The sequence below is a fragment of the Macaca nemestrina genome, chromosome 5 (genome assembly GCF_043159975.1).
Source record: "Macaca nemestrina isolate mMacNem1 chromosome 5, mMacNem.hap1, whole genome shotgun sequence".
Classification (NCBI taxonomy): Eukaryota; Metazoa; Chordata; class Mammalia; order Primates; family Cercopithecidae; genus Macaca; species Macaca nemestrina.
In genome coordinates this window covers 103241996-103264999 of record NC_092129.1, presented here as the reverse complement: position 1 = coordinate 103264999, position 23004 = coordinate 103241996, and the positions used below count along the sequence as shown (strand labels likewise).

Below are 23004 nucleotides of genomic sequence, written 5' to 3'. Positions count from 1 at the left end.
TACATCTTACCATTTGCAGCTGCAGGAAAGCCACATTAAAACTAAGACTTGTTTCATTGGTGATTGTTTTCAAGAAAGATGAGGTAATAAGGAAATAGGCAGAGACCTATAATAAACTGCCCCTGTTTCTCAATGAAAATCATTTAACCCAATTTTAAAAAAGGTTTTATCAAAAATTTCAAACATATACAAAAGTATAAACCACAGTGTAATAAACAACTGTCCTCATCACCCAGCTTCATCAACGACCAATTCACAGCTAACTTGTTTCAGGTATATTCCCACCCATTACAGATATATTCCCACCCAATACTCTCAACCCCTGAATCTTTTTGAAGCAAATTCCACAAATACTATCATATCATCTATTATGCATAATACTTCAACATGTACTCTAAGAGAGACTTATCTTAAAATATCATATCCATATTATATCAAAAAAAATAACAATACCTTTGGCCTCATCAAATGTTCACATGTCCTCAACATTTTAACTTTCTGAATTTTATTTGAGATCCAAATAAGGTCCACATATTAATTGGTTGGTAAAGCCTATGTTTCTTTTAATCTGTAGGTTCTCCTTCCTTCTATCTTTTTTTCCTCCTGCTAATATTTTGCAGAAGAAACCAAGTTGATTGTCCTATAATTTTCCAATTTGGATTTTGCCAGTTGCAGCCTTATAGCATAATTTAACATATCCCTGTCCCCTGAATTTCCTAAAAACTGGTAGTTGGATCTAGAAGCTTGATCGGGTTTGTTATTTTGAAGACTACTTTATAGGTGGGGTTATACACTTCTGTCAGGAGGTATAGAATCACCACCCCACCCCATCTTTCCTTTCGTGATGTTAGTATCCAAAGATGATCATCACCAAGTTCCATTACTTCATGATGGTTCAGAAAATGGTTTTAGCCCAATTCTACGCTGTTTTCATTTGTCCACTGGAAGCTGCCTATGAAAAAACTTCCCCTAATCACATATTTGGTTACTCTGAGGCACAGCTCACAGAGGAAAAGCTAGATAAATGTTTGATTTTCTTCCTATTTATCTTCCAGGTTTCAAAGCTATGATGGTTCATAGCATTTTCCAAATGTAATGACCAATGAAATTTCTCTCTTTTTTTCTTTGTAAACAGGGTCTCACTCTGTTACCCAGGATCATGCAGTGGCATGATCATAGCTCACTGCAGCCTCAAACTCCTGGGCTCAAGTGATCCTCCTGCCTCAGCCTCCCAAAGTGCTGGGATTACAGGCATGAGCCATCATACCTGGCTGAAATGCATTTTTTGATCTTTTTTGGTATCATTATGAACTCATGGATATAAATATATATGTTGATTTATCCTTATTATCCTTACTGATGCTCAAATTCACCCATTTTTTGGCCAGTGAAGCCTATTCAAGTTGTCTCCTGAGTCCTTTTTGACATGACCCTCATAATGTTTGATAACTTCTTTTCTATTTAACAAGATATTACAAGCTCTTGTACACTACATGCTACATCCTGAGATCTACCCACTTCTGGTTGGATCCCTGGTTGTTTTCAGCAGGGAATGGTATTTAGAGACAAAATAATCTAAGTCCTACGGATGCACTGCCACTGGGTTAGTCAATACTTTTAGGCTTTTTCAGGGAATAGAGCTAAAAAGTAGTAGGTTTTTTAAAAGGTTAAAATAAATAATGTGCTCATTTTAATACTTCCATTCCAAATCCAGGACTAGACAGTTTTATTTAATCTCACCAATCTTGCATCTGTAATATTTTCTCTCTCTCATGCTAAAAACCCAGTTCTCATGACACCAACATAATTGCTCATTTGACTTATCCTAAAATCCACATACAACAGTCTCAGTTTATCACTACCACACTGTCACCAGTAATATGATTATGGAAAAAGTCTTAAGATGTTTTTGTAGTTTCTTTTGTCATTAGGATATATACTAAGAGAGATATACAGTCCAATGACTGTGTTTTAAAGTCTCTTGGAGCACTTCTTCATGTGTTTATGACACCAATGCTACATGCACTTAAGTTCATTTTTTTTCCCATTTCCTTTGGATTTTTAGAGATGGTTTAAATCATATTTAGCCTTATAACTATGTAAAATACATACTTGTTCCCAAGTCAAATCTATGAAATCAGATATATTTTTAAAAGCCTAACTTGTATCCTTGTTCTGTTCACTCTCTTTTCTTCTTTCCTTTATAAACAACTTTATTTAAATTTTATAGTTTAGCCTTTGATTTTTAAAATATAAGCAAATATGTTCATATTTTTATCATTCTTCAATAAACAATAGCACACTATACACTTTCTTCTTCACCAGAGTAGTATATACTGATATTCATCATTACTTTTTATAGTTGTATGGTTAATTGCAAGAATATAATTTATTCAGCCAGCTCCCTACTGATGAACATTTGGGTTATTTGATTCATTCATTCACTCATTCATTCATTTTATAAATTGTGCTCAAATTAATAGTTGTATGCATGTGTCCTTTAATTTCTATCCAATGATTTGTCCCTAAAATAATTAATAGAAATGGAATTGCTCCATCAAAAAGTAAATGCACTTGTAATTTTTGCCAAATTTTCCTCCATAAAGATTGTACCATTTTGTATATCTACCAAAGTATGAGATTTCCCATTTCTCACAGTTTCACCAAAAAAATATGTTGTCAAACTTTTGGATTTCTGCCAATCTAATAAAGCCCAGGAGAGTTTTATTTACATTTCTTATTAGGAGTGAGGGTGGATATATTTTTATATGTTTAAGAGTTCTTTTCATTTCTTTTCCGATGAAGTATCTGTGAATATTTCTACTCCATTTTTCTATGGGGTTGTTAGCCTTCTTCTTCTTTATTTGTAGATTTTTATAAACTGGGGATATTAGCCTTGGTCTCTGGTTGATATTATAAAGAGTTCTTCATAGTTGTTATATTTATTTATTTAGATACAGGGTTTCACTCTGTCGCCCTGGCTGGAGTTCAGTGGTGATTATGGCTCCCTGCAGCCTTTATCTTCCGGGCTCAGGCAATCCTCCTGCCTCAGCCTCCCAAGTAGGTAGGACTATAGCTGTGCGCAACCACATCTGGCTGTTTTTAAATTTTTTTCTTTCTTCTTCTTTTTTTTTTTTTGTAGAGAGGAGTTTTGCTATGTTGCCCAGGCTGGTCTCAAACTCTTGGCCTCAAGTGATCCTCCCACCTAACCTCCCAAAATGATGGGATTACAAGTGTGGGCCACACATGCCTGGCCTCATAGTTATTCTTTATCTTTTTAATTTGTTTATGATGCTTTTTTGTTACAAGTTTTTTTTCTTTTTATTTCTATGTAATCAAATTCATCACTCTCTCTCCTTACTACTTCTAGATTTTGAGTCACTGTTAAAAGGTTTTCCTCACCTTTTAACACCTTTTTGGTAGTTAATCTCCTGGTAACAGCTGGTTTTACCAGGTAATGGAAGAATTCATCCATCTTTTCTTTTACTACTAACGTGTTTTTTTTGTGTTTTTTTGAGATGGAGTCTTGCTCTGTTGCCCAGGCTGGAGTGCAGTGGCGCAATCTCAGCTCACTACAACCTTTGCCTCCTGGGTTCAAGCAATTCTCCTGCTTCAGCCTCCCAAGTAGCTGGGACTACAGGCGCATGCCACCATACCTGGCTAATTTTATGTAATATTTGTAGAGACAGGGTTTCACCATGTTAGCCAGGATGGTCTCAATCTCCTGACCTTGTGATCCATCCGCCTTGGCCTCCCAAAGTGCTGGCATTACAGGCGTCAGTCCCCACATCCGGCCATGTGGTTTTCTTTTTAAACCTCTGATCTATTTGAAATGGATCCCCATGTAACATGTAAAGATTAAATTTTATTTTTTTATTTGCATTTGTCTCAGCATCCCAAAGCTAATTATTATGAATTCTACATTTCCTCACTGTTTGAGAGGCCACCTTTCCTATGTATTATACTTATATATGAAATCAGGTCTATTTCTGTTGTGTTCCAATGGTCTGTCTATTCATGGGTCAGAATCACACTATTTGACTTACAGTATCTTAATAAAACATTTTAATATTAATATCTGATAGGGCTAGTCCTTGCCCTGATTTCTTTTATTTTCAAAGGTTTTCCTAACAATTGTTTCCAAACAAACTTTATAATCAACTTGTCTAGCTGAAAAAACAAAACAAAATTTGATGGCATTTTTATTGGGTTTTAGTTTATTGAATTTGTATATTAATTTAGGGATAACTGACATTTTAATGATAGTTACCATCTTATCCAATAATACGGTATATACTTCCATTTGCTTAAGAATACTTTTGTACTGGCTGGGCGCGGTGGCTCACGCCTGTAATCCCAGCACTTTGGGAGGCTGTGGCGGGCAGATCACGAGGTCAGGAGTTCAAGACCAGCCTGGCCAACATGGTGAAACCTCATCTCTACTAAAAATACAAAAATTAGCTGGGTGTGGTGGCAGATGCCTGTAATCTCACCTACTCGGGAGGCTGAGGCAGAAGAATCACTTGAAGTCGAGAAGCAGAGGTTGCAGTGAGCCGAGGTCATGCCATTGCACTCTAGCCTGGGTGACAGAAAAAGACTCCACCGCAAAAAAAAAAAAAAAAAAAAAAAAGAATGCTTTCGTACTCTTTTCCAAAAGTATTTTGTAATTTTCCTCATATATGTTTTTGACACTTCCGGTTAAGTTTCAGCATTTTAATTTCTTTTTTGTGCTGTTATTGTACATGAGGTCTTCTCTTCCATATGTTCTAGGTGACTTTTGAAAAAATATATACAAATATATTTTACACATATGTATGGATTATACATATATCTTTTATACATATGCATAGATTATACATATATTTATATTTTATATATATCCATAATATATATGTATGCATGTATTAAACACACATATTCTTTATTTGTAGACTTTTATATATTGGAGTTATTAGTCCTGGTCTCTGGTTTGAATTACAAAGAGTTTTCCATAGGTGTTATTTTTATTTTATATATAATAATAATAAATTATATTTTATATATATATATAAAATAGCTTTCAAAAAGTCTGCCTGCCTTTCTTTCTCTTTCTCCCTTCCTCTCTTCCTTCCTTCATGAGACAGAGTCTTGATCTGTCGCCCAGGCTGAAGTCCAGCGGCATGATCAAGGCTTGCTGCAGCCTTGACCACCTGGCCTCAAGCTATCCACCTACCTCAGCCTCCTAAGTAGCTGGGACTACAGGTGTTACAGCTGGAACTATGCCACCACACCTGGCTAATCAAAAAAAAATTTTGCATAGAGTGGGTGTTGCTATGTTTTCTTTCTTTTTTTATTGTTATTTTGAGACAGAGTCTCACTACGTTGCCCAGGCTGGTCTTGAACTCTTGGCCTCAAGTAATCTTTCCACCTCAGCTACCTGAAGTGCTGGGATTAAAGGAATGAGCGACCACGCCTCACCTATAACTTGCTAATTTAGTAAGTTATTTTGTTTGTAGTAGTTTTCTCATGGATGCTTTTGGGTTTTCTTGACATATAACTATATTATCCCCCCAAGAAAGACAGTTTTACTTCTTCTTTTCCAATTCCTATGCCTCTAATTGCTTTCTATTTCCATTAGCTACTATCTCCAACACAATGTTAAAGATAAAAAATTAAAGCCAATGCTCAACTATACTAGTAATTAGGAAAATATTTCTTAGCAATAAAATATCAAATTGACAAAATGAGGAAGTGTTGACCATGATGTGAAGCAATGGGAATGTTTATGATGCCAGTGTGGGTGTAAATTCATATAGCGACTTTGGACAGCTGTTTGGAATTACCTAATAATACTGAAGATGTACTCTAAGGCCCAATCATTCCATCTCTTATGTAAAGAAGAGAAAAGCTCACACATATTCAAAAGAGATATGAACAAGAATGTTCACTGCTGTATTATTTTTAATGTAAAAACTGAAAACAGTTTAAATGTCCACAGAAAGAATAACAGATATATAAGTTGTAGTACATCCTGACAAAAGAATATCTTACAGCAATTAAAATGAATAAATACAGTACATGTGTCAACATGGAGAAGTCTTAAAAACACAATCAGAAGTGAAAAAAGCAAGCTGCAAAAAATACAATGTGATACCATTTATATGTCGTTTCAAAACACGTAAGTTAATAGTATGTAATTTTAATATTTATAAATAGTAAAAATACAACAGTACTCGTATTTAGTAAAAGTATGTACGACAGTCCATAGTCTCTAGTCTTCTTAGTTATGCAACTAAGAAGTTTTTACAAATTCTTTTTGTTTGGCAATGATACATTCCATACTTCAGACACATGTTTCCTCTGGGGAAGGATAAAAGAGAATGAACTTAGAGGAAGCTTCAACTGTGTTAATGCTTTATTTTAAAAACTCTATCTATCTATCTATCTATCTATCTATCTATCTATCTATCTATCTACCTATCTACCTACCTATCAAGTTTTATTAAAAATGGGAGTAAGAAAATGGATTTTTATTACACTGTTCTGGAACTTTACTGTAAATTTGAAACAGTTCATAACAAATTAATTACTTAAATTATGAACTCGGTTAGAACTTCTAGAAAATTAGCCAAAATACTGATAGACTGACCCCCTCAGTGAAGTACAAGACGTGAGAAAAAAAAAATATTCTTTAACTGACATAATGAGCAACGAAGACAAAACTCTTAAGCAATTAACTCCGAATACAGCTGAATGAATTTTGTCATTGCTCTTCCTGCTGAGGACATCAGCCAGTAATCACATGAGGTCTATATGGGACATCAAGCTTCAAAAAGAGCATGTGGGCTGTCACAGCAGAAATATTGTATACTGTATTCATGAAAGACTGTATAAAACATAGATATGGTCTGCCATATGCCATTTCCTTTCTTTAGTTTTTCTAAACTTTCTCAAACTTTTTCTAAAGTTGAGAAACATCTTAGATATTAAAGAATAAACATTTAGCACATTTGAACCTAAGGTACAAAGTAAAACCAGCTGTTACCAGGGGATTAACTACCTAATAATAATAATAATAATAATAATGATAAGGTACAAAGTAAAACCAGCTGTTACCAGGAGATTAACTACCAAAAAAAGAAAAAAAAGAAATCAGACTTAAAGTCTCAGAATTGAGCCCAATTCTAAAGTGAGTATCACCTTTATCTGGAAGAATCAATCAGTAACTGTTAGTGACAAGTGAGTTCACAACACTACACCAAAATAGAATTAGAAAGGAAATAGACTAGAATCCAGCCCTCAAACATCTTATTTCAAAATAATGTATGTGTCTTTTATAGATCAGGTTTATGAGACTCTTTGGGCAGAAAAGAAAAATGTCAAGTAGAGACAAATACAGAAGAAGCAAGAGATCCTTTACAGTAACAAATACCACAGGCCTCTCCTGCTTAACTGTTAGCAGTGCAAGGCCCCTGGGTGTTCACCTCTGATGCAGCATCATTAACCCCTGCCCTCTGCTCTACAAATCTCATTTCTCCAGGAGGCTGTCCAGATAGCCACTTCCTTAGACCAGGAAAGCAATTACTCCGATGGGGTTTGGGGAGCAAATGTTAATGTATTACTTACCTGGGGAAAGTTGGCTACATGATATGTAGTATATTCACCCATCAGTTAGAAAGATAAATTTTAGCTACTACTTTTATGCAACAAGAATACCAAACTCATCTCAATATTTAGAAGTAAAGGTCAGCAAACTTTTTTGTAAAGGGCCAGATAGTACGTATTTTACTATCTGTTTATAGGGCATCTATCTCAACTACTCAACTCTACGGTAGTGTGGCAAATGCAGACACAAATAATGTGTATACAAATAGGCATGGTTGTATTTCATTAAAATTATAAAAGCAGGGCAAGGTCCTGACTTTGTCTTAGTGGCTATAATTTGCCTACCCCTGATGTAAAGCAATCAAGGACACTTTGAAAGGGAACTGTCCCATACGCCCATGCTAAATTCTTTTTACTTTTTAAAGCCTAATCCAATCCCATCTTCAAAAAATACACATCAATTACATATGTAAGCCTTGCTTCCCTCAATGAAACCTTTATATCTCATTTTCCAGGCCTCACTGCTCTGCTTCCTCTGAACAAAACACATAATGCAGGATTTTTAGCCTTTCAGAGATTAAGGAGTCCTTTTAGAAACTGGTGAAAGTTATGAATACTTGCCAAGCAAATGCACACATACATATACATAATTTTGTATCTCTTTTTATAGAGGTCACTGATACCCTGGAATTTGCTGGAAGTGAAGCCAGTACGTCCAAGGATTCCAGGTTGCTGCCATACCTCTTGAATTAGTTACTAACAAACATCTCACAGTTACTGTGGGACAGGAATTTGCAAACAACCTAGCTGGGTGGCTCTGGTTTAGAATCTCTCATGTAGCTGAAGTTGTTTGTGAAAGGAAAATAAAATCTCAGGACCCTAATTCACTATGCCAACAGGAAAAAATTAAACTGAAACCTGGGTCATGAGAGAAATTGCCTTTCTTTTTTAAATTTTTTTGAGACAGAGTCTCACCCTGTCACCCAGGCTGGGGTGCAGTGGTGCTATCTCAGCTCACTGCAACCTCCGCCTCCCGGGTTCAAGGGATTCTCCTGTCTCAGCCTCCCGAGTAGCAGGGACTGCAGGTACACACCAACACACTCAGCTAATTTTTGTATTTTTAGTAGAGACGGGGTTTCACCATGTTGGTCAGGCTCGTCTTGAACTCCTGACCTCAGATGATCCACCCACCTTGGCCTCCCAAAGTGCTGGGATTACAGGCATGAGCCACCACGCCTGGCCTGCCTTTCCTTTTGTTCCTAAGCAGATAGCTACAGATAAAATGTTAAAAATCTCCACAGGTAGCTACTCTATGTTCACCCTATCTTAAGTAAAGTGCCAGTTTACTGAGCGCTAGATGAATACATAATTAACTATTCTTCTACCTGCTCCTTTTCTCTTGCAACATGTGGATTCAGTAATGTGACCGTATTCTCCTTCTTTCCCCTCCAGCCCTTTTCCCCTTTATATAAATACTGAAGCCCTCAAAAATATCTTTGGAAAAAGGCACGAACCACAGATTGTTCCTATGAACTTGGGGTCCTTTTTTCCAGGCGTATCTTTAGCATTGGCAAAATAAACTTCTAAATTGATTGAGAACCATTTCAGATACTTTTTGGTTTACACATTCAAGATGCCAACAAGGGCTACGGTTGTCCACAGGCCGGATGGGGGATAGGGTTACTGCTTCTAAGATGGTACATTCACAGGGCCACTGGCAGGAGGCCTCAGTTCCTTATCATATGGGCTCTCCATAGGCCCTGGTGTCCTCATGTCGGCAGCTGGATTCCCACAGAAGGAGTGCTGAAGACATAGAGCAAGGAAGAATCCACTGTGCCTTTTATGACCTACTCCCAGAATTAAAACTGTCATATCATCATTGTTGTATCCCTGAGGAGTGAGTCAATAAGTCCAGCCCACACTCAAAAGAGAGGGAAATTAAGCTCCACCTCTTAAAGAAAGGAACATGAAAGAATTTTTAAAACCACATTTTACAACCATCAATATCTCCAAGGAACCCAATGATATCAAGAAGGCGGTATTATGTTTAATCTGCCTGGAACCCCTCACTGTTCCTAGCACCATAATTACTACATAAATACCCGGGATGACTCATTACTATATTGAGTTAGGTACGGGTCAAGTAGTTTTTCATAACAATTTTGTGAATTTGGTAGCAATCTTTAGAAGTATCTAAATAGAACCTTTAACTCTTATAAATGAATTAAACTACAAAATGAAGAACAGATGACAATTCCTAAACTATGTTCCCACAGCTTAAGAGTAAATCCTCCTCCCCCAAATTCTGGCAGGAAGTTCTTACATAAGAAGGTAAAAAAGGATAAATTTTGTTAAGAAATTTATCATTTTGACAATTAAAAAAAGAACAAAATAAGCACAGCAATCCCTAAGCAGTTAAAATTTAGTTTTTTAACTGAAAAAAGAACCATCTTCTAAGCATTTCCTGAATTCCCAACTTCTGGATTTTTCCCTTAAGGTTTTTCACCCAAGTTCTGTGTATGCATAAACCTGCCAAGCACATAGCCTCAGGTGGTAGAGCTGCCACACATAATCAATAAGGTCATAGAGAATTAAATGAACAAGTCACATTGGCATTAATTAGTGTCACCTGTAAAAGTCCCTAATATATAAATAAATTAAGATCTTCATGTAAAACAAAAAACAAAAAAACCCCGATAAGTTTAAAGTTTTTATTACATTTTCTTTTAATAGATTCCAGCACAAACATGCACAGAGAATGTATGCAAGTATTCCAACATGTCTTGGAATAATAAGCACTCCAACATTTATAGGTCATGTCTCCAAGGTAAAGAAGTGGGATTCGTAGTTACTCTGTACATTTAAAGACATCTGCATTCCTTTTTTTTTTTTTTTTTTTTTTTTGAGGCAGAGTCTTGCTCTATTGCTCAGGCTGGAGTGCAATGGCATGATCTTGGCTCACTAAAACCTCCGCCTCCTGGGTTCAAGCAATTCTCCCACCTCAGCTTCCTGAGTAGCTGGGATTACAGGTGCCTGCCACCACGTTCGGCTAATTTTTGTATTTTTACTAGAGATGGGGTTTCACCATGCTGGCCAGGCTGGTCTCAAAACTCCTGACCTCCGGTGATCCGCCCACCTCGGCCTCCCAAAGTGCTGGTATTACAGGCATGAGCCACCATGCCCAGCCGACATCTGTATTCTTTAGGGAAGGGAGTATAAAGTAGGAGAAACTGAATTTCCCAATGGAAGTGTGAGCTAAAAGTAGATGATAGCTTTGGAATGAATAGTTACACTCCTTCTTTCTTCTTCCTCTGTGGGAAATGGGCACTATGGGTCCCTGGCTATGTGTGTATACTTGAATATCAGATCCAGTAGTTGTAATTCTTCATGCTATCTATAATTCTGGGAATCCAGCATACCGGACAGGTTCAACAATCAGAGTCTGGTATACATAGTGATGTCATTTGACATATTTCATATTATAAACCATTCCAGAGCTTACTTCTATTTGAGTCCTTTACTAAGAACTACCTCTGCCACTTGGGTGTTTGTCAGATAAGTGGTGATGGTTTACATAACACTAGGTACAGATTAGTCCCATTAAGTCCCATTATTAGAGTATGTGTTCCACAACTGCAAGAGTTTTGTAGCTTTTCTTTACTAATGCAGACCTACCACCTAACATAGTATCTGTTAACTGAATGTATGAATACACAAATAAATAAACCTTCCATCTTATCTCTGGTGTTAGGTTATTGTGAGAGAGAAAGAAACGGGGAGGGGGAAGAGAGAGAGTCAGCAAAAGTATAATTCATTATTTAAGTGCTTTAAAGTATATTAATTTTAAATGCATAAATATAAATTCTCTTCCTTTGATGTACAGGCACTCTTGGAAATTGCCAACATATGACTGTCCTCTTCCAATCTTTTCCTCTTGCACGACTGTACCCAAGCTGTATTTGGCAGACACTGACACCTATCAGCTGACATAGAAAATGGTTTCCCTCTGGGAATATACAGTCATCCATAAGTATCCATAGGGGATTGGTTCCAGGACTCCCCTCAGCAAAAATCCACCTATGCTCAAGTCCCTTATGTAAAATGACACAGTATTTTGATATAACCTATGCAAATCCTCCCGTATACTTTAAATCATCTCTAGATTACTTATGATACCTAATACAATGCCTACACATCACTTCATTCATGTGGATTCAACATAGGAATCAGTGTGCTACAAATCCAAGTATTGCTTTTTGAATTTTGTGGGGATTTTTTCCCCCAAAATATTTTCCTTCTGAGGTTGGTTAAAACCATGGGTGTGGAACCCATGGTGACAGAGGGTTAACTGTACATTCTCCAATCTTCTTCCTTAAATTCTTATTTTCCAACTTTGGTCCAATTAATAACAGGGAAATCTCTATATTCACTCTACTCCACTGACATACAGGATATTCTTGTACAATTTCTCAAAAGTGTATTCTTTGGACCTAGAGGTCCCATGAAAAAGAGTTCCATGATCATATAAGACTCACAGTGCTACACACTATATGTTTGCCAATTTCCCTATTTTGACTTCATTAATCTAGAAACAAACTCTGTGATAAAATTAGCAAAGTTAAGTCACTTCACCAGTAAAGGTATTATTTGAAATTGCTGAAAGGAAAAAAATGATGGCAATAACATACACTAGGGAAATAGGAGTAAAACAGCAATCACAGGGCCTAAAATAAATTTCTGTGTATTCATGTATTTATTTTTATTTAATTCACAAAGATGTAAGAACTTTATTAGCTATGGACAACAGAAGAAAAAATTTTAATATATTTGTTAATGAAGACCTTACCCATGCAATACTTATAACCAAAACACTAATTTATATATCCATCCCCTCCTTACAGAAATATTACCAAAAAAAAAAAAAGATCCGAATTGAAATAGAAAATTGAGTACCATGGGTAATTATACACTCTTAGCAAACACAATGAACTGTACATGACCTGCATAGATGAATTAACATTTGAGCAGTAGCAGTATTCCATTCTGATTGGACATAACAGAGAGTATGACAGGCACAGGAGAAAGCAGGGTTAGGGAATGAAACTGGAGTCAGGCTCTAGAAGACCTCTAATACTAATCCAAGGAGATAAGGATTTGCGACAGGCAAACAGAGGCAGGGGTATGATTGCAATGACCAGGTTGGGTGGATTAGGGGTGACACAGGTTGAAGAGATGCATATAAACATCACAAGAAGAGGGACAAACACCTGAACGAGGTTGATGCAATGAAGAAGAGAAAGAAAAGAATGGATGTGAAAGAGTTTTTGAAGGCAGAGTGAATATGACTTCATAACAGGTTGGATGTGGGGAAGAGGGAAACAATTAAAGGCAAACTTTAGGTTTTGAGTCCAGGTGATTAGGAGAATCATGATGCCATTGGTAGACATACAAATAAGAAGAAAGATATATTTGCCAGGCATGGTAAGGAGTTTCTTCTACCTTGGGCATACTGAATTTGAGAAGTTAGTGGGATACGCAGCAGAGACAACATAGAGACAAGAAGGAGAAGTAAAAAACTTAAGTGAAAGGTAGGACTTGAAATGTAGGCTTGAATGTTTCTACTCAACAGAAATTAGAGTTTCCTTTATGAGAGCAGATGAGCTTAGCAAAGGGGAAGAAGAAGGCAGGGAGAATCCCCTGCTAGCAGGCTAAAGGAAAAAGTATAAATGAGAAGGAATAAGGGAAGAGGTAAAAAGAAAGAGGAAAGGGAAGAGGACAGAGGCAAACCAGTAGAATGCCAGGGCAAATACTTCCAAGAAGAAACCATGAATAATGCCAAATGCTAAGGATTCAGAAAAAGCAAATGATTTTGCTTAACAGGTGTGTTCATTTGTGATCTTTGAATCAGCAGTTTCAGTAAATGATTGCAATAAAAACATACGTGGACATGCTAGAAAGATCTCCTTAAACATGATACAAAAGCAAAAGCCTTCAATTTCAATTGTGACAGTATCAAAATTTAAAACTTCTGTATGTCAAAAGAAATTATATAGTTTAAAAGTAAGTGATAGGGTGAAAAAAGGACTACTCATCAAAACCAGATAAAGGATTAATACTAACACACACACACACACACACACACACACACACACACACACACACTCTCTCACAGTCACCAACTTAAGTAAGCAAAGGAACATGAACAGGTTATTCATAGAAAAAGAAGCTCAAGTGTCTAATAAACATAAACAGAGATGTTCAACCACACTAGTAATCAGAGAAACAGTCTTTTAAAAAAGATACAATTTTATCAGGGCAAAATTAGTAATCCTAATAGTGTCAAGTATTGTAACAGGTATGAGGAGAACAACAAAGGCGTCAACTAGAAAAGCCTATAGGAGAGCAACTGAACAGTAGCTCTTAACCTTTAAAACATCAGTAGGCCGGGCATGGTGGCTCATGCCTGTAATCCCAGCACTTCAGGAGGCCAAGGCGGATAGATAATTTGAGGCCAGGACTTGGAGACCAGCCTGGCCAACATGAGGAAATCCCGAGTCTACTAAAAACACAAAAATTAGCCAGGTGTGGTGGCAGGCACATGCAATCCCAGCTACTGGGAGGCTGAGGCAGGAGAATCGCTTGAACTGGGAGACAGAGGTTGCAGTGAGCTGAGATCATGCCACTGCACTCCAGCCTGAGAGACAGAGAGCAAGACTCCATCTCAAAAAAGCAAAAAACATCAGTAGTAGGGAGCACTTCTATCCCCTGATAAAAAAGAACCAGGGTTTCTTTTATGGCTGATTCTAGGGCTGAGGCAGGGAAAAATGCGAAAATATAAGGTAAGTCCAGAGTATTTTATGAGATCAGGAAGCAAGGAGGTGCTCAAAAATTAAAAGTACGGGGTTAGGCAAAGGGACGTGACAGTCAGCCAAAAAGAGCTCCCAATAGCCAAAGCTGGAACAATTTGAGCAACAAAATAAGTAAATAAATAAATAATAGCATAGTACTGGATTATAACCCAAATTATAAAATAAATATACATGAGTCCTTAAGATATAATTGAAGGAACAAACGATAGAGAAAAAACAAATCTTTCTTACATAAAAATTCCAAATAAAATCTACAGATAATACCTTCCTCCAGGACACAGAGCTTATCACTCCTAGCCCTTTGAGTGTGGGCTGGATTTAGTGACTCAATTCCAAAGAATACAGCATGGGAAGGGAAAAAGGGTAGCTTGGTGGAAAAACCTGACCAACACTACCTTGGCTAAGTAATCAAGGCTAACATTGCCGGTAATGGAAGGTGGATACCCTAATATGATGTGATGGTATTTTCCCCAAACCCACAACCCAGTCTAATCATGAGAAAAACATCAGGCATGAAGGGGCATATTACAAAATGCCTAACCAATACTCCTCAAAACTGTCAAGGTTATGAAAAACAAGGAAAAACTATCATAGTCTAGAGGAGACAAAGGAGACATGACGAGTTAATGTAATGTGGTATCATGAATTAGATCCTGGAATAGAAAAAAGGACATTACTGGAAGACCTGGTGAAATGTGAATAAAGTCTGAAATGTAGTTACAGCAGTGCACCAATGTTGGTTTCTTAGTTTTGACAAAGATGTCACGACAATATTATCATCTTTCATTAGGGGAAACTGAATATGGGTTAGGGGTACACAGTAACAATCTGTACTAACTTTGCAACTCTTCTGTATATCTAAAATTACTCCAAAATAAAGTTTTTAAAAATTTAAAATAAATATACCCCAGGAATACCACCACCACTTCTTTCCATCCACTTTAAAGAAATTGTTGCAGAGGTGCGCAAGAAGGCATGTGCAAAGGTCTTCACTGCAGAATTGTATCAAAGAAAAATTTAAAATAACTTTAATAGAATAATGAAATAAATCATGAAATACATTATGGAATATAGGTTTAAAGAATGAGATACATTTATACGTACTGAGAAGACATAATATTGTGTGAAAAATAAATTGCAAAAGGACACTATGGTATATGATATTATTTATGTTAAAAAAAGAAAAAGGAAAACACAATGGTTTTTATATATACTTCTGGGGCATATATAAATATATGTATACGCTTAGGTAAAGGTCTGGAAAAATACACAGCAACCTGGTTACAGTGGTTATATAGACGGGAGTGAAATTAGAAATAGTAGTCCAGGGATTTGAACTTGACCCTATGATTTGAAATTATTTTACAAGGAGAATGCCTTCACCATTTACCTGGGGAATTAGGAATGACTGATTTAAGTATGGGAGTTTTCTCTGACATGGAGAGAAAATGACAAGAGTAAGGTTCTGGCAGTTGATATTGTGCAGTAAGGCAGAGGGTGTTGATATTGCGCAGTAAGGCAGAGGGTGTCCCATGGAGGACAGTGCTATTGCTACAGGCCTTTGGCCTGAAGCCTTGCATAGGTGCCTGGGACAAGCACTTCCTTCCACAATGGATGTTACAGCAGCAGCTAGACTTAACAGTGGGAACTCCAATAATGAAATGTTCCATTTATTTTGCTTTGCAATAGAGGTGCATGCACCTGGAGGGCTCTTACAGCGATCTGGATAAAAAGTCCCCAAGTGATAATGAAAGAAACTGACTTCTTCCCTCTACTCCAGCTGACTTTAGGATCCAAAGATCATTTTTCAACCCCAATGTTTAAAACAAAAGCAGAACCACAGGAACATTGCAGTTGCTTTATATGACAAATGTCAAATTAAAATTCTGGCAGACACTAAAGATTACCCACCTTTTTCTTTATACATGTCATCTCACATTAGGCCAATACATTTCCTTACAAAATGGGATTACAAAAATCACATGGAAAATCTGGAAGGAAATTTAACTCAGGGCATGTGTCTGAATAAGTGCTAAAACTCCATTAAGGGATTAGAGTTTTTCTTAATATATTTTAAGAGGATCATTTGCCATCAATAATCTTTGGTATTTAAAAAACATTTTTAAGAAGCTTCAAATATACAATTAAAAGCTTTCTCTTCTACCAGATCTAAGTTTCAGTAAGTGATTAAAAACTACAGCCTCTTTCCAACTCTTAAGTCATTAAAATAGGCCATATAGATTCTATAGTCCATCACTATAATAATAATACAAGAGTTACACAGTACTCTTTGCATGGGGACAACCAAACTTTAACCCGGATGATCTCAACTGTCTGCTTTCTCTGTGCTTGTGCTTAGTAGATGACAAGCTGGAAAAGGTCACAGCATAAGAAAGGTTAACATCACTATGAATTTGTGATCATGAACCTCAAATGGGCAATGAACAATGCCTACCAAGTCCACACATTTCTGGTCATCTCACTCATCTCCTTTCCAAATGACCATTTTAAATCTCCATTCTCCTCAAATCTGCAAGTGTCCACTACCCTCATCCCTTCTCCCTCTTGTGCTTCCTCCCTCTTGTGCCTCCTGCCTCTTGTGCCTCCTCCCTCTCGACTCCTGTCTTACAGATAAAACAGAAGGCATCAGAGGACCATCTTCTCAAAACCTATACGCAAATCTATTCCAGCCACTCCAATACTGATCTCCTTCTTTCCTGTTACAAAAGGAGAGCTATCCTGCTCCTGAGGCTGGTTGCTCCACCAGAACTTGAGATACCAGACCTTTTTATTTTGTCCTGGAATCCTGCTATCAGTCATACCTTCTTTCTCATGTGTAATAACCCTCTTCTCAACAGGACCTTCCCTGTTGGCTTTTTTATTTTTTGAGACAGAGTCTCACTCTGTCATCCAGGCTGGAGTGCAGTGGCGTGATCTCAGCTCATGGCAACCTCTGCCTCTTGGGTTCAAGTGGTTCTCCTGTCTTTGCCTCCCAAGTAGCTGGGACTATAGGTGCACACCACCACACCCAGCTAATTTTTGTATTTTTAGTAGAGACAGTGTTTCACCATGTTGGCCAGGCTGGTCTTGAACTCCTGACCTCAAGTGATCCACCCACCTCGGCCTCCCAAAGTGCTGGGATTACAGACCTGAGCCACTGCACCCGGCCCCCTGTTGCTTTTAAATAGACTCAAGTGAGTCTAACCCCACCTGCCTACCTTAAGTCAGCTTCTCATCCCCTTCTTCTCTGTTCTTCTCCTTTCACAGCCAAACTTCTTGAAACAGTGGTCCACACTTACTGTTTGGCATATCACCTCTCACTCACTGCTCACCCATTCCACCCCGGCTCCCATCCCAGGCACTCAACAAGAAAATTCCTGCTAAAGTCACTAATAACCTTTGTAATCTACATCCAAAGCATGTTTTACATTCAACATCTTACTGACCTCTCTCTCAGCAGCGTTTGACCACTTTCTCCTTCTTAAAGCAGTTTCCTCCCTTAGCTTCTAAAAAGCAACACTGTTGTTTTCCTTCTGTCTCACCACTCCTCTATCTCCTTTCCAGACTCACCCTCCTTTAACTAGCCTATAAATGTGGGAGTTCTTCACTACTCTGTCTTCCATTCTTTCTTCCTAAATAATCTTACTCATGCCTTTGGCTTCAATTATGACTAATATGCAGATGACTCACAAATTTACAAATCCAGCCCTAACCTTTCACTTGAACCCCAGGTCTATATATTAACATTCTATTTGCTATTCCCTCTTGAACAACTCAAATGCACCTCCAACTCAACATGTACAAAAGTGAACCAATTATCTTCTCCCAAAACTTTATCTTCTTCCAATATTATCTATCCCAGTATTTGGCGGCCCATTCCCCAAATCCAATCAATCACCAAGTATGCAATTTTACTTAATAAGTATCTCTCAAATCTATCGCAGCCACCATTACCCAGGTCCAAACTAAAATAATTTCTCTCTCTTAGGCTACTGCAATAGCTTCCTATCTGATCTACCCAAATCCAACTGTTCTCTAGATGGCTGCCAGAACAATCTTTCTGAAGCTTAAATTAAACCACCTCTTCCTTCTCTCTGGATAAAATGTTCAATAGGTTCTTATTGTTCTTAGGACAAAGACTAAACTCTTTCAAGTCCCTTTGGGTCCCTGAGTTGGTCTGTCTTCCCTACCCTACGCCTGTTTCTATTAGTCACCTTGACCTTCCTGTCCCTTGTACTCACTGTACTGCCTCCTACCCCTTGCCTAGAAGCTCTTCACAGTAAACTTCTTCTCATCCTTCAGGCAGCAGTCAAGCATCAATTTTTTATTTTTTTTTATTTTTTTTTTTGAGACGGAGTCTTGCTCTTGTTGCCCAGGGTGAAGTGCAATGGTGCAATCTTGGCTAACTGCAACCTCCACCTCCTGGGTTCAAAGGTTTCTCCTGCCTCAGCCTCCCGAGTAGCTAGGATTATAGGCATGTGCCACCACACCCGGCTAATCTTACATTTTTAGCAGAGACGGGGTTTTTCCATGTTGGTCAGGCTGGTCTCGAACCCCCTACCTCAGATGATCTGCCAGCCATGGCTTCCCAAAGTGCTGGAATTACAGGCATGAGCCACTGTGCCTAGCCCAAGCATCAATTCTTCATGGACTCCTATCCTGACCCAGTTGGTTTTTCTCTGATTTGTTCTCATAGCACCATTTATCTCTTCATCACAGCACTAATCAGTTTGCAGTTTTGCATTTATTTATTTTTCCTGCTAGATTGTAATAAGTCTGTGATACAAGGTCTCACTTAGCTCAATATTAAATTCCTAATATGTAGCACAAGACTATACATTTAATAAGTATTTGCTGAATGAATCAATGACCTTCTCTAATTCCTGAAGTTGAAAACTTTTCTATTAATTGTCCAAATTCTATGGATTCTTACAATTCAGCTTCTTTTCTCTAGCTTCACTGCAAATGCCTTATCCCTTTATATACAAATTTCCTACAGCAGCCTTGTAGGATGCAGCCTTAGCTTTAGCTTCTCTCCAGTTCACCTCTTACTGCACACAATTGACAGGATGCTGGGCAACATCTTCTTACAGGCAATCAAGATGGTAATAGGAAAGGGGAAAGACCACAAGGAAAAAGAGATTGTATAAGGAAAGGGAAGCTTGAAGCCACCCCATCTCAGAATGTTTGGCCTGGAGAGAATAGCAGGTTACCTGAATCTCTGAAGAGCTATCATGTTCAAAAAATAGCAGTTCTGGAAGAGTGTCTAGGAAGCAGATTTATCTCAAATAAAAGGAAGACCATTCTAACAATTAGAACTTCAGTGTAGTTGCTTTCCAAGTCATAACTTTGCCATAATCCAGTGGATTCAAGCATAGTCTGGTGAAATGCATATCACAGATTCTTAAATATCACCTCATATCACAGTGATTCTTAAATTTTTTTTTTTCAGCTGTGGAACCCTTTCTTCCAAAACACCCTGTTGAGTAGAAACTAATATTTTAAAGAAATAAATGTGAGCATCTCTACAGTAGGTGTCTGACCCCCACCCCACCTTCCCAAGCCCTCTGGGAGCCACATACTCTTTCATTAGCTAGAATCCACTATTTAAACATGTGGATGTTTTTGCTGCCCAGCTCTTTTCAGTTTTTCCTGGAATAGGGGTGGAGTGGGGGACAGTACTTCCTACCTTTTGTTCTATTTTCTTTAATTCAGTGAATGAATACTGTTCTCCATGAAAACCTGTTCCATAGATGCTTTGGTTTGAATGTTTGTGTCCTCTCCAAAAGTCATTTTGAAACTTAATTCCCAATGCAACAGTATTTAGAGGTAGGGCTTTTGAGAGGCGATTAGACCACAATGGCTCTGCCCTCATGGATGAGATTAGCACTTTTTAAAAGAGCCCGTGGGCCAGGCATGATGGCTCACCCCTGTAAGCCCAGCACTTTGGGAGGCTGAGGCAGGTGGATCACCTGAGGTCAGCAGTTCAAGACCAACCTGGCCAACCTGATGAAACCTCATCTCTACTAAAAATACAAAAATTAGCTGGGCGTGGTGGCAGGCGCCTGTAATTCCAGCTACTTGGGAGGTTGAGGCAGGAGAATTACTTGAACACGGGAGGCAGAGGTTGCGGTGAGCCAAGATTGTGCCATTGCACTCCAGCCTGGACGACAGGGTGAGACTCCATCTCAAAAAAAAAAGGCTGGTGGGGGCTAGCTGGGCCCTTTTGTCCTTCCATCCCTTTCATCCTGTAAGGATATAGTAACAAGGCACCACCTTGGAAGCAGACATGGGGCCCTCACCAGACATCAGAACTGCTGGCACTTTTATCTTAGACTTCCCAGCCTCCAGAATCCGGATAAATACATTTCTGTTGTTTATAAATTACCTAGTCTCAGGTATTTTGTTATAGCAGCACAACAGACTAAGACATTAGCATTTATATAGATTTTGGTCTTTTGAATACATTTTGGGGGTGTATTTACCATGTTGCCTTAACTTGACCATAAGTTCCTTTTTGGCAAAATCTTTGTTCTCCTGCTTCAAAATCACTTATTAATACAGTACCAAGTACAGCAGGAGGTAATAAAAAAGAGAAAAAAGGAAAACGTAGACCTTTCTCATACGAAAGGTTAGGACAACTACTTCAGGTCTGACTCATAAAACTATCTCACATACAATTAGAAAACATAGAACAGAGAAGAAACAATTTTATATACTGATTCCCCTTCCATCCTCTACCCAATCGCAGTCCCCAAGCCCTTTTTATTCTCACAGGTCATGATCAGATTTGTCTCATATTTTTTCATCAGAAGAAGGAAACCAGATTCTCCTCAAGGAAGCGATCTGAAGAGAATAACTGCTTTTCATAGGACACCTGGAATTTCTAGTAAAAAAAAAAAAGCTCACTTTTATTATATGCCTTATTTTCTGTTTCTTCTTTTATTATTACTACTGGATTCATGTATAGTATAGGAATTTCAAATAAAACAAGTTTTAGTTTAGGCCATTGTACAGTCATGTGTCGCTTAACAACATGGATACATCCTGAGAAATGCGTTATTAGGCAACTTCGTCTTTGTGTGAACATCATGGAGTTACTCAGACAAACCTAAGTGATATAGTCTATTATTTCTAGGCTACAGACCCATAGCGCACATTACTGCACTGAGTACTGTAGGCAACAGTAACAAAATGGTAATTCTTTATGTATCTAAACATATCTAAACACAGAAAAGGTACAGGAAAGATAGAGTATTATAATCTTACGGGACCACTGCCATATATGCAGTCTGTCATTGCAATGTCACTGTGAAGTTCATGACTATACTTAAAAGTCTAAAAAAGATATTTGCCATTTACAAATGAAAGAAGTACGTACTTAATTTGCTTAATAATGAATGGTCCCTAGATGTATACATTTTGGTGATAATACTAACAGACAAATATGTGAAAAGTGATTTCAAATGATGCATTTATATTTTTCCATAAGCACCTAACTACTTCTCTGTATCTTCAGAGTAATTTCCATTCAATAGATTCTTGTTCTAAGGAGCTAAGGCATTGAACTTCTAAAGAAAATCACATTTGTACCCATAAATTCTGATCTATAACATCAGATATGAACATACTGTAAATCAGAAGTTTCTGCTACTGATGTTACAGATTAAGAGGCATAAATTTCACTGAATATAGTATAGTAAGCAGTATATTTTGAGGAGTTATCAAAAGTTTGACACATTCTAAACTACCAGGAGAATTTCTCTTGAGGAAAAATACACATTCATAGTGGCCTTTTCGGATCTCCTAATATTTTCTGGTGAGAGACTACATGATACAATGAAAAGTACTGAATTTGAAATCAGGACAACCCAACTCTAATTCTGGTTTTATCAGTAACATACTGACTAACTGAAGTTATTTCTCTTTTTGGTCCTCAGATTTCTTGATTGTAAAACGTAAGACTTGAACATTCATTTCTGAAGTTTAAGTACATCCTACGCTGCAAAGTCAATGTACCCAACTGGGATGCACTGACAATGTCACCTTGTGACTCCTAAGTGGGAAGTGGAATAAACACTTACTTGAGATTGTTTAATAACACGTTCTTTAGCATTTGGTGACACTTGTCAATTCCTTCATTCATTTATTCTAACATCATATTCACACACTATTCAAATAAGATAACATAAAGTGTTTTAGCAGGTTATACAACTATTAAATAATAGTCTTAGATACTCTGCTGGATACAAAATCAGCATAATTAACCTTTGTGTTTTTTTGTTTTTAACCAACCAAAAAGACAATTTCCTCTAAATCTTCTCAAAACCACCTAATTTTATTTCCAAAGTTATTTCAGGCAATGACAGTCTCTGCCACATCAGGTGCAGAGTATCAAAATTAAGGAGAATTTGGCAATGATATCTTGAAAATGACACTAAAAGCACAGGCAACAAAAGCAAAAATAGAGAAATGGGACTATCTCACACTTAAAAACCTTTGTGCATCAAAAGACACAATGAACAAAGTGAAAAGGCAACCTCCAGAATGA

At 37.6% G+C, this 23004-nt stretch overlaps 1 protein-coding gene across 11 annotated transcripts in view; it reads right to left on the bottom strand.

Moving 5' to 3' along the window:
- Positions 1-23004, bottom strand: part of LOC105495809 (ubiquitin protein ligase E3D) — a 187086-nt gene that overhangs the window by 98374 nt on the left and 65708 nt on the right. The window contains exon 9 of one of the 11 annotated variants that reach the window (XM_011765637.3): positions 295-21339. The exons of the other annotated variants lie outside the window; for them this stretch is intronic. Within the exon in view, the coding sequence (XP_011763939.2) occupies positions 21249-21339 (91 nt within the window). The 3' untranslated portion in view covers positions 295-21248. Of the gene's footprint in view, positions 1-294; positions 21340-23004 lie in introns of those variants that run through there. 11 annotated transcript variants of the gene reach the window in all.